This window comes from Panthera leo, chromosome C1 (assembly GCF_018350215.1).
Source record: "Panthera leo isolate Ple1 chromosome C1, P.leo_Ple1_pat1.1, whole genome shotgun sequence".
NCBI lineage: Eukaryota > Metazoa > Chordata > Mammalia > Carnivora > Felidae > Panthera > Panthera leo.
Genome location: NC_056686.1, coordinates 33,074,717 through 33,087,537, shown reverse-complemented (window position 1 = coordinate 33,087,537; position 12,821 = coordinate 33,074,717). Strand labels below are relative to the sequence as shown.

The 12,821-nt window shown below is 39.2% G+C and overlaps 1 protein-coding gene across 4 annotated transcripts in view; it reads right to left on the bottom strand.

Annotated features, from left to right (window-relative positions):
- Positions 1-1,434: 1,434 nt before the first annotated feature.
- CCDC30 (coiled-coil domain containing 30) overlaps positions 1,435-12,821 on the bottom strand; it is a 126,049-nt gene continuing 114,662 nt past the window's right edge. For all 4 annotated transcript variants that reach the window (XM_042950487.1, XM_042950485.1, XM_042950484.1 and 1 more), the window contains 4 exons: positions 11,328-11,464; positions 8,578-8,692; positions 2,153-2,220; positions 1,435-1,795 (listed from right to left, as the gene is read on the bottom strand). In XM_042950487.1, the coding sequence (XP_042806421.1) occupies positions 1,597-1,795; positions 2,153-2,220; positions 8,578-8,692; positions 11,328-11,464 (519 nt within the window). In that variant the 3' untranslated portion in view covers positions 1,435-1,596. The remainder of the gene's footprint in view (positions 1,796-2,152; positions 2,221-8,577; positions 8,693-11,327; positions 11,465-12,821) is intronic.

Sequence of the window (12,821 nt, the reverse complement as noted above, 5' to 3'; positions counted from 1 at the left end):
GGTCACGGAGATCGATACTGTAGAGACCTGGTAATGTTAACTGTCTTTAATACCCTTCTAGGTCTTAATGGAGGTAGGAAGTGCTCCTTATACTTCAGGTGTCAGCTCAAATGTCACTCAGAAGGGAACACTGGCACTCAGTCTAAAGTAGCCCACTCTTTCAGATGCATCACTGGTTTATTTCCTCACGCCAAATTTGTCTGTCTTTGACAGACTATAGGTGAGCTATAGTGCCTACTATTGACTAGCCCATAGCAGGAATTCAGTAAATAGATTTGATGAATTGAGTGAAAGAAGGTGACCTTGGGCAAGGTTTGGAGCCCGAGCATGTATCTGATATAGCTATTATGTCTTATATCCTTTGATCATCCTTTCTGGGTCAGTGGTCTGAGGAAGCAAGGGTTACATGTAAAAATTCAATGTCTCAACTTATATCTTTTCTTAATTTTTGGTTACTTTTCCTTTCCCTTTGGTCTCCTTCTCTATCTCCAATTGAAGAGGAGGAGAATAAGGAGGGAAAGGGGCAGGAAGGGAAGAAGGAACAGGAATCACCCTTCAGTATACTTTATGCTATTTTAAAATAATTTTTTTAATTGGTAATATCCAATGTTGATGAGGTTGTGGAAAGACTAGTATATTCAAACTGCTAGTGAAAATAAATGATGATATCTAGCGTTTGTTAAGCAGTTGCTAAATTCTAAATGCATGCATGCTTCATTTCATTTGGTCCTCACAACTCTATGGGACAGGAATGACTATTGTTCTCATTTTATGCATCAAGAAATTGAAGCTTGGAGGTTGACTATAGAAACATTATGTTGACACAACTTTTTTTTAAAGCAATGAGATAAGTGATATACCAAAACTATATAACATTTGTATCTGCTGACCCAATTATGCTCATCTTTTCTGGAGTAACTCAATAGAAAAAAAGAGCTACATTCACAAACACTTTCACCACAACGTAATCTCAAATAGTGAGAAAGTAGAAACAACTAAAATGCAAACAACAGAATTTATGGAACATCAACGTGATAGGGTATCGTGTGGCTATTGAAAGAATAGTTATGAAGACTGTTGAAATACAGGAAAATGTATTATAATATATTAAACTAAAAATCAGACCATGAAAATGAACATACAATATAACAACCATTTAAAATATATGCATTTGAATAACCAAAAGGAATAAATGAAAATAGTTGTGTTGAGAATGCAGGATTATAGGAGATATCTTTTTCTTTTTAAAGTATTTGCTTTAATATGATTACATTGTTTTTAACTTTTAAAAAATGAATAATACCCATAATAGTAAAAAAGTGCTGAATTAGCCTATGTATGCTCTGCTAAACAGAAACCTAATTAAACCATTGAACTAATCACTATTATTGATCAATACAAGGATATTTGAGGATATCAAACAAACTTGAGAAATCCATTTTTACAACTGGTTTAATGAATTTATCAGTAATTCTGAAGGCTCCTGGTTGATGTCCCATGAGGATCTGTGGTAACTGTTCTCCATGTCATGTTCCACCTTCATGCCCAAGCTTTAAGTTAGCAGCTTTGATCAGCCTAGTTTAGCCACCAATGATTTTATAGTTCTGACTTCTGGTCTTGTTCTACGATGCAATGTGTCTCTTTAAGAAAAGGCACATTTACATATCCAGCTTTAGAATTCTGTGAACATGAAGGAGACTTGGAGGACTTGGGGTTTGGCATTGCTTCTTCTGACTTATTTTCTTCAAGCCCTTGAAGACTTCCATCTGACTCTACCAAACCTGTTCCTGAAAAACTAAGAATGGCCATATGTGAGAACTTGGTGAAAACAGGATGTCCTGGTAGCACTTTGGGGGTATGGGGATAAGGCATCGATAGGATTTCAGTTTTTACAACTGTCAAGCACAAAGGAAACCAAATAACATTTAGCGTAAACTTATGTTTATGATTACTTTCTACCTTAAGTCAAGATTCTGTCAGGTGTAGGAGTGAAAAAGTGGAAAGAGAAAAGGAATTGGAAAAGGATTCAAATACTAAATATAAAACAAAATTACCCCCAAATGCTATGTTTCTTCAAGACAACAAGCAACTCAGGATGAGTTAGGCAGACATGAGTCTCAAGCATGCAGTTGATTGTCTTGGCTTTACTAACCTGGAGTTTGGAAGGGGCAAGATTTTATAAAATACTTCAAATTCAGGGATGTTACTAATTTTTGTCTCCTAAAAGAAAAGAAAGGATGAATATTTAAAATTATAATAATAAGCCATTGGCCATACTATCCTAAAACTTATACTTTATATACATTTTTGGTTAAAGATTTAATCCCCTCACTACATACCTGTTAGGATGGCCATCATAAAAAAGACAAGAGAAAACAAATGCTGGTGAGGTTGTGGAGAAAAGGATAGTTGTGCATAGTTGGCAGGCATGTACATTGGTGCAGCCACTATGGAAAACAGTATGGGGTTTCCTCAAAAAATTAAAAATAGAAATACCATATGATCCAGCAATTCTACTTCTGGATAGCTGGAGAAAATGAAATCACCGTCTGAAGATATCTTCACCCTCCCCAGGTTTGTAGCAGCATTATTTACAACACCATGGACAGATAAATGGGTAAAGCAAATGTCACACACACACACACACACACACACACACACACACACACACACACACGGAATGTTCAACCATGAAAAAAGAAGGAAATCTTGCCAATTGCAACGACATGGATGGACCTTGAGAGCATTATGCTAAGTAAAATAAGTTAATTAGAGAAAGACAAATACTTCATGATCTTACATATATGTACAATGTAAAAAAAAAAACACCAAAAACCAAATTCCTAGAAGCAGAGATCAGATTTGTGGTTGCCAGAGGTGGGGGTGTAGTGGTTGGAGGAATTAGGTGAAGATGGTCAAAATGTACAAACTTCCAGTTATAAGATCAATTCTGGGGATGTAATGTACAACATGAAGACTATAGTCAACAATAGTGTACTGTATATTTGAAAGTTGCTGAGAGAGTAGATCTTATAAAAGTTCTCATCACAAGGGAAAAAAACTATGTGAGGTGATAGATGTTAACTAATCTTAATGCGATAATCATTTTGCATTGTATACATATATCAAATCATTATGCCGGATACTTTTAACTTATACAATGAATGTTATAATTACATCTCGATAAAACTGAAGAAAATGTAATCCCTAAATACCTGAAGAATATTTGGCAATTATAAATCTTACACTTTTGTATTAGCGCTTTCATTGTAAGCCAGCTTTTTATATCTATTTTTATACATGAGTTACTTTATATTGGCTGATATAATCAGTCCATTCTACTTTCAGGTAAGTTTTTATTTAATACTCTGGTAAACATTTTATGTCCCTTTAAATCATGGATAAAAAGTATCTATGTTTTGGTAAATCCTATGACTTTAAAAACCAAATACCCTTGGGGCGTCTGGGTGGCTTGGTCGGTTGGGCATCCGACTTTGGCTCAGGTCATGATCTCACAGCTTGTGAGTTCGAGCCCCGTGTCGGGCTCTGTTCTGACAGCTCAGAGCCTGGAGCCTGCTTCGGATTCTGTGTCTCCCTCTCTCTCTGCCCCTAACCCACTCGTATTCTGTCTCTGTTTCTCTCAAAAATAAATAAACATTTAAAAAATTAATATTTAATTAATATTAAACAAACATTAAAACAAATATTAAAAATATTATAAATATTAAAAACAAACAAACCAAATACCCTTTCTCACAGGAACCAATCAACACAGACCAAATTTTACATACAGTTATGGAGGCTTATTGATTCCCCTAAACTTGGACCTCTGTTTAACCTTTGATGCACGCCAACTAGTTCCTGTAAGAAATTCTTGGTTGTGTTGAAATAAATGAGAAGCTTTTATAAGGAGGAAAAAACTAGCATTCAGAGAAATTTATAATGCATTAGAAATTTTACTAGGGGCGCCTGGGTGGCTCGGTCAGTTAAGTGTCCGACTTCAGCTCAGGTCATGATCTCACAGTCTATGAGTTCGAGCCCCGTGTAGGGCTCTGTGCTGACAGCTCAGAGCCTGGAGCCGGCTTTGGATTCTGTGTCTCCCTCTCTCTCTGCCCCTCCCCTACTCATGCTCTGTCTCTCTCTGTCTCTCAAAAAAAAAAAAAAAAAAAAAGAATAAATGTTAAAAAAAAGAAAAGAAATTTTACTAGACCGAGAGGACCAGGCTTGAATTCTGGCTCTACTAATTAGACTCTGATATGTCTTGTCACCTTCCTGAGTTTTGTTTCCTACATCTAAAATGAGAGAATAACAATACCTAATCTTCCAGCGTTGTGAAAATTAACGTGAACATACCTAACAATGGGAGGAACTCAGTAAATATTCAATATATATTGAAGCAAGTGAATGTATGTATACTGGGAGAAAGAAGCTATATTTATTGAAGGCCATCTATTTGCCAACTATTACATTGGGTAATTTATGTACATTATTCTAATTATCCTATCTTATCCCCAGTTGCCATCTCTGAAATTCATTCATTCATTCATTCTTACAATAGCTTTATGAAGATATAATTCACACACTATATAATTCACTCATTTAAAATACACAATTCAATTGTTTTTAGTGTATTCACAGGGTTGTACAACCATGATTACAATCAATTTTAGAACATTTTCATTGCTCCCAATATAAACCTAATACCCTTTAACTATACCCCCTTATCCCTCAATGCCTCAGCCCTAGGCAACTACTCATCTACTTCTATGTTTATAGATTTGCCTATTCTGGTGACCAGCTTTTTTCCTTTCACATAATATCTTTAAAGCTCACCTGTGTTATAAGATGGATCAATACGTCATTCCTTTTTATGGCTGAATGATATTCTGTTGTGTGGATATACCACATTTTATGTGTCCATTCATCAGTTGATGGACATTTGGCTTGTTTATACCTCTTGGCTATTATGAATAATGCTGCTATAAATATTCATATGCAGATTTTTATGTGGAACAGTCACCTTTGAGTGTGATTACTTCATTTCCCAGATGAGGGAACTAGAAGGTGAACAAGGTTTCCTTTTTTCACACAGCTAGTAAAATGCTGAGCTGGGATTTGGCACATAAGGTGCAATGAGAAAACCTATCAAGGGCACAAAGCCAGGTTTTGGGAGGGGAGGATAAGATTTTGGGAGGGGAGGATTCAGAAAAAGCTCTATGGAAAAGAAGCTATTTAGGTTGCATTCTGAGAGACAGCTGGAACAAGCCAAGAGAAAATCTGAGGGAAGAAAGGCGTGGGAGAAGGCAATGGAGGGAGAGGGATTTCCTGGAAGAGCCTGAAGCTGATGCCATAGAATTCAGGGACACAGACAATGTGGAGCCCAGAGTGGAGAGAGGAACCAACCAGGGATGAGATGTGATGAGATGGATAAGAATGACAGAGGCAAGGTCATGGAGGATACAAACACTGCATTGGAAAATTTGGGTTTTATTGTGAAGACTGTGGGAAGCCATTGCATCATTTTGAGTCATATGCTCAGAGTGTATTTTGTAAATATACTTTGGCTATAGATTAATGGAACAGTAGGACTTCAAAACACAAAAGCCAGGAAGATGAAAGAAGGAAAGTAGGATGTGTCTTTCCAAGTAAGGGAAATACAAGATCCAGAGGGAGGAAACCTCAGAGCTTTGGGGGAAAACCATAAATAGATTGGTTTCATTTGATCAGGCTTGTTTGATGTCAGAAAGGTATTTCCTACGTGGCTTCAGTTCTCCTGGCTTAGACATCAACAACTCTGGAAGCCTTCCCTAAGTACCCCAGATAGGTTTAGATATCGCTCTTTCTGCTTTCACAGCATTCTGGGCCTACTGCTATTATAGAACTTGCCACAACGTATGGTAGTTGCCAGCTATCTGGCGTCACTCTCACTAGGGCTGAGTTCTGTGAGGGCAGACACTGTATCTCATACATCATCATATCTAGACCATATAGGGAACAGAATGAGGCCCATATTCTATATTGGATTATAATGCCTATATATGTCTAATAAATATTTGCTGAAGGAATGAACTTTGTCTTAGAGACAAAGGAAGTCTCTGAAACTCTATGAGATGAAGTACTATGAAAGCAGGTAGTGCTTCATGAAGATTAGTCTAGAGGCATGGGCAGGACAGATTAGGAGGAAAGACTGCATTAAGTTGTTGCTGTAACTCAAGTGCTAAGTGCTTGGGATGCAGAGGGTAACATGATGGACATAGATCCTGCTCTCATGGAGCATATTTATAATCCAGAAGAGAAGAAAGATGGAATTACAATGCAGGAAGCAATATGGTCTCTTACAAGGCTAGGTCCCTAGTTACCCCAATACCCTTGAAAGGGAAACAGTAGACTTAGGGTATAATGAGATAGCAGCTAAGTACAAGGAACAAAGTGCCGAAGAGAGTTGTTTTCAGTCCGTGCTCTTCTACTTCTTAGTTATGTGCCCTGGGCAATGATGTCACTTCACCTCTCTAGAGCTCAGTTTTCCTCAGCTGTGAAAATGGGAATCTACGTTGTAGATTAAATGAGATAATATACATAAAATGCTTAGTACAATAACAGGCACATAGTAAGCACTCGCCAAAGGTCAAGTTCTCACCACTTTAGCTTCTGAGGTATTGCAAGGAAAGAAGAGATCTAGGATATATCTGATCTCAGGATCTATATGCTGGTCTGTTTTTAGCGTGATACTCAATTACCGAGAATCAAGAGATATGAGAAATGTCAGCAGTTGCTGTGTGACACAGGCATGTCATTTAACCTCGTTGAGTTTTCTCTCCCTCCTGTATAAAATGAGGGGGCTGAATTGGAAGATCCTTAAGATTCTAAATTTAAAAACAATTTTGGGATTGTTTAACAGATATGAAGATGCTATAAGTTGGTACTTTTGTCACATGTGAAACATTGAGCTCGATGTAGTGTAATCCTGACCCATGTCACATTTATTTTGTTTGAGGATACTATTGTGGATATCAAAGCTATTGTTCTAGTATATACTCCATTAAGGCTCCAACTCACCACCTATATAATACTATAGTGCTTATTCAGGTATGTCTCTGCCCTTCTCTACTAGACTAAAGACCTCTGGAAACAGGGTCTATCTTCATATTCCTAGGACATAGCATAGTTCCTGGAATTGATGGATGTTTGTTGAATGAATAAGTAAAATAGTGAATGACTAGACAATTTTTAAAAAATATTTATTTATTTAAGTAATCTCTATACCCAACGTGGGGCTCAAACTCACAACCCTGAGATCAACAGTCACATGCCCTTCTGATTGAGCCAGCCAGGCACCCATGAATGACTAGACAGTTGAGCATAGTTGTAGCTCAAGCAAAAACATAAACTACTGGAAATTAAGCCATATAATCTGGCAGTTCTCCTTTTTTAAAAAAATAGTTTTTTTTGTCTTGTTTTATTTTAGAGAGAGAGAGAGAAACAGCATGAGCAGGGGAGGGGGCAGAGGGGGAGAGAGAGAATCTTAAGCAAGCTCCACACTCAATGCAGTACCTGGCACGGGGCTCAATCCCACAACCCTGGGATCGTGACCTGAGCTGAAATCGGAGTTGGATGCTCAACTGACTGAGCCACCCAGGCGCCTCTGGAAGTTCTGCTTTTGAAAAAAAAAATCTACAAGACAACTCCTATAGCTTGGAAATAATCACCTTTCCTAGAGCAAACCAGATGAGGGTCTTATGCCCATAGCAATAGTACTCAACAGGCAGGATCTACATAAAGTATCCTGGGATGAAACATCTAGGAGGTGATATAAGCCAGGGGAGAAAGAAAGCAGCCTCTCTCCTGGATTCAGAATGCAACTCTGCTCCTTGAAGTCCCTCTTGCTGACACATTCACCAGCTAGACTCTGGACCTTCTCTGAACTTATACTCTTTGCCACATCTGCCTGGACTTGGCCACTTGTCTGTTTGGATTTTTGTAACATAATTTCTCGGACTCTGACTCTCTTTCTTTCTCTGACTCTGATGTTCTCCTTAGGCTTGACTCCTTGCCAGACCAGACTAGCTTCATTTACCCCTAGGAGTCTCAGATTTGCTCATTTCTCAGACAGGGCTAAAACAATCCATGGCAAACAGGGTTGTTGAGAATGAGGCATATCTGTGAAAATATTTAATATTCATTCACTCTGAAATGTTTATGGAGCACCTGCCTATAGATACAATGACATACGAGATACAATCCTTGCCCTCCAGGGTCTCACTGCTAAGTGGATGAGATAGAGAAGCAAAATAGGCAATGATGATACAGTGTTAAGGAAGAAGCTATGAAGCATGCACAAATTGCTTTGGGATCACATAGGATGAGAGTACTTAATAAAAGCTGACCCAAAGAAGAGCAAAGCTGGCCAAGAGTAGTCTCGGGGTGTGCTGCCCTGGTGCAGCCAATGGGCCTCTTTGCCATAGTCCACCATGAGGCCAAGTACAGCCTACAGCTACAGGAAGATGAAGGGGAGAGAGAACACAATAGTCTTAGCAACCGGGCTTCATATGAAGGCCCTCATAGCAGCACCCAGCTTACCTCTTTTCTGCTAATCTGGATGTTCTTTATGATACTCTCTAAGAAGCCAACCTGGTGTTTGAGCCAGAGACTGGTTTCCTGCAAATGCTTATTTTCTTTGTCCAGGAGAAGTACTCTAAGAATGGGATAAATCAGAGGAATAACTAAAAATTTCTGTATTTTTACCAATTTATTACTTTCTACTAATAATATAGTATTATCATAAATAATAATAATGCATAGTATTTAATAATTACTAAAAACTCAAAACTGTGTCCTCACTTCCCACTAGCTCTGGGTCTTAGCCCACTGCCCAGATTTTGGAACCAACTTTGGCAGAATAATTCCTACCATGTCCCAAGATGAAGTCGAAATTAATAAGCTTCTGGCCTATACCTAGTCATTAAATACAAATTGAGAATAGAAACATGCCGTATGCAACAGAGAAACTTAACAAAGGATACGATCCTATTCAGGGGTGGGACTGAAACAAGAGACTCTGCATCCCTTCAAATATTGTAGCTACACAGACTGCATCTGGTTCTGATCTCATACAGTCATCCTCTACTTTTGTAGTAGCAGCAGCAGCAGCAACAGGAATAGTAATAGTAGCAGCAGTAGTAGTAGCAGTAGCACCAATAACAGTAGCAGTAGTAGTGGTAGTAGTAGCAGTAGCAGCAGTAGTGGTGGTAGTAGTGGTAGTAGTAGTAGTAGTAGTAACAGCCGCAGTAGTGGTAGCAGCAGCAGCAACCATTTACCAAGTACTTACCATGCGCTTAGGCACTATAACCTACCCACAGAGTAGACACTTAAAACTGTTCATGTATTGGCTCATTTTTTTTTTTTATTTTAAAATTTTTTATGTTTTTTTTTTAATTTATTTTTGAGAGAGAGAGAGAGAGACAGAGTATGAGCAGGGGAGGGGCAGAGAGAGGGAGACACAGAATCAGAAGCAGGCTCCAGGCTCTGAGTTGTCAGCACAGAGCCCGAAGTGGGGCTTGAAACCACGAACCATGAGATCATGACCTGAGCCGAAGTCAGACGCTTAACCAACTGAGCCACCCAGGCGCCCCTGTATTGGCTCATTTTATTCATCCTTACAACTCCATGAAATTGATGTTGTTATGGAGCCTATCTTACATACGAGGAAACTGAAGCTCAGAGAAAAGCAACATAAAACCAGAAAATCGGAGAGCCGAGATGCAATCCAGATCTTTCAGACTTCTAAGCCTGAGTTATAGAAGTTATATAAGCGCTGGTATAATCACTATACCAGGCTCATTTTCCAGGACCATGGTTTATTTGGGACACATGATCAAAACATAGTTTTGATCAGAGATTTTTTTGTGTTTTGTGTTTGAGTTCTGGTTCTACCATTTGCTTGCTGTGTGACCCTTGACAAAAACCAAATCTGAGCCTCAGTTTTTCTCATCTGTAAAAGAAAGCAGCATCCTGTAGAAGAAACCTACTCTAAGGAAAACATACAAATCCAATCCAGATGGCCAGAGTGTGCCTTCAGGAGGACAATATGGAAATATCATTAATATTAAGGCACAGATAACAAGTCAGTTGCATTGGGAATGTCAAAATCAATGATGTAGATTGAGAAGGGCCATGGATTATTTAGAGTACATAAAAGGGGAGACATAGATAGTAAAAGATAATCAGAGACTCTCCAGGTCTGCCCAGAGAAGCAGGTGCCCCCAACAGCAGAAAGGAGAGTTCCAATCTGCTGAACAGATCTCCCCACAGACTGTGGTGCTGTGGGCTCTAAGGCCAAGCTACTGGGGTTCACACGCTGCTCTGTCAGTGACTAGGCTGTCTGAGTTCCTGAGCCTCTCTGGACCTTAGCTTTCTCACCCATGAAATAAGTCTAATCCCAGTGTCTCCCTCCTGGGATTAGTGTGAGGATTGGTGAGAGAGAGAGTTTAGAACAGTGCCAAGCACATAGTGAGTGCTTGAAAAATGTTAATCATAGTTTTTTTGTTTGTTTGTTTGTTTGTTTGTTTGTTTTTGAGAGAGAGAGGGGGCACAAGTGAGCAAGGGGGCACAGAGAGAGGTGGGGGGTGGAGGGAAGAGGGGCTTACCCAGGGCTTGCGTTTTACCCGAAGCAGGGCTCAAGTTTACCCAGTGTGGGACTCAAACTCATGAACTGTGAGATCATGCCCTGAGCCAAAGTCAGATGCTTAAGGACTGAGCCACCCCGGTGCCCTCATTACAGTTATTATTAGTGACACTATCTGTTAAGTTCAACCCACTCTCTTTGCCCTAATTCTGTGCTCCAAGAAAACTTTGATTATAATTGAAGTTTCCTATAGAGGAGAGAGGGCTTGGGCTGGCTAATATGTGAATTCATCTTTGCTGTGGATACTTCTCATTACAAGTTAATACATTGGGTATCCTATGGGTTTCATGAATTTAAGTCACTAGTATGAGCCTGTTCCTCTCTCGATCTCTCTTGATTCCATAGGTATCAAATGATACAAATGAGTGTCAAAACACAAAGTGACAGGCCAGAATAAGCATAGCTAGGCCCTCAGTCAGGCAATGCCTATGTGAAAGAGCCCATCTGAATGGCCGACCCGCCTCCTCCGTGATCTTTTTCTCTTTAATTTCACAACTTTTGCATAAACTACTGGAAACAGCAGACAGCAGAGCAACAGTTATGAGATAGGCTGCAAACTCAAGGGATAGTCTCTGGAGCAATCTCTTTGTGGAGGGAGGAACACCTTTATAGAGTTCATTGGCTCCTCAGTCAGGACTGCACCTACTTGTTCTGGACTGAAGATATTACCCCTTTATTGCTGTTGATCAATTCTTCTTTCTCTGTGAGTTTTTCCAGAAGGCTCCTTTTCTCTAGGAGCAGTAAATCATTTTGAGCAATGATCTTGTCCTGGAATGCCTTCTCCTAGAGATAATAAAGCCCCTTGTTACCACAGCAGGAGAAAGAATTACAAAGTTGACAGCAAATTTCCCTTGTTGACTTTTCCTCTCCTGCCCCCTGGTCTGTTTTTCACCTGTTTGCTGACATTGTCGGCTAGAGAGTTCTTCTGTTTATTTTGGTTATTTTTTTGTCATGTATTTTTTTTTGAGTAATTAATCATTCTTCTGGGTTAACATTTAAAAATATCTGAGACCTCAACTTCAATAAGTTCCCAAGCCTCTCATATTTATTCTAATACCATAGGTATCAAATCACTAACAAATACAACTGAATTCCCTGAAGCTCCAGTTTGACATTTTTTCATATAATACATCTCCATCTGCATTGTGGTGATAGTCTTCTTAAGGCAAAGGCAAGAAGATGGACATTTAGTCCCCTCACTTGGCAACCAGTGTCAGGATCTCAGTTGGCTTGGCATATCAAGCGAGTAAGCTGGCTACTGAGAATATCTGTATAGTGATCATGCAGAAGAGACTTCCATCTTAACACCATGTTTCATTTTCTACCAACAATTTTCCCTGAAAGCAACAGCTAGTGAAGCTATAGCTAAAGTGAGAAAGGAGGGTGTCTTGTGAAAACAATACTAAACTTCTTATACTGAAAGAGTCAATAGATATTAATAAATGTCACTGTTGGGGAGGACTCTAGAAGCTCAAAAGTGTAGAATTGCCCTCCTCATGTCACTAATGACTGTCAGTGTTAAGTGCCCTCACCCTTCTATGTTTGTTCCCACGTGCTGATGGCGGGAGTGAGTTGGGGTAGGAGAAGAATATTGAGCTGCTGGCAGGTGTGAATCATGGAGTTAAGAGGGGCAACTTTCTTGCTTTTAATAAAGACACTAATATAGATCATTCAGAAAAGACTCCATCTATTATTTAAGAATTATAGGAAAGGATATTACATTATGTTCTGAAACAAACCACTCCAGGTTTTAAAGTCCTGCATCCGGGACCCTTCAATGTCTAACAGTAATCTTGCCTACTCTTATTTAAATACATTTTTGGTAAGGATTGAGAAGAAGCCACCCCACAGATAATACTCCACAGTTACAACTGGATTAGAAAGGAAACTGGAGGGAGAAGGCTACTGACACCCTGCCCTTTGGAAATACCCTATTTTTTTTTTTTTTTTTTTAGCCAGAAAATCAGGACACATTCTCTAATAAAAGGATAAAATATTTGGAGAACTCTGGTTTGGATGTTTACAATAGTCAGGAGACTCAGTTGGCTCACCCTATAAAGAGAAGGCTGAAGGAACAAAGCCCAAAAAAGTGGCACTGCTTTCTGGACATTTGGTGCTTGGAAAGGGAGCCCAGCTTTTT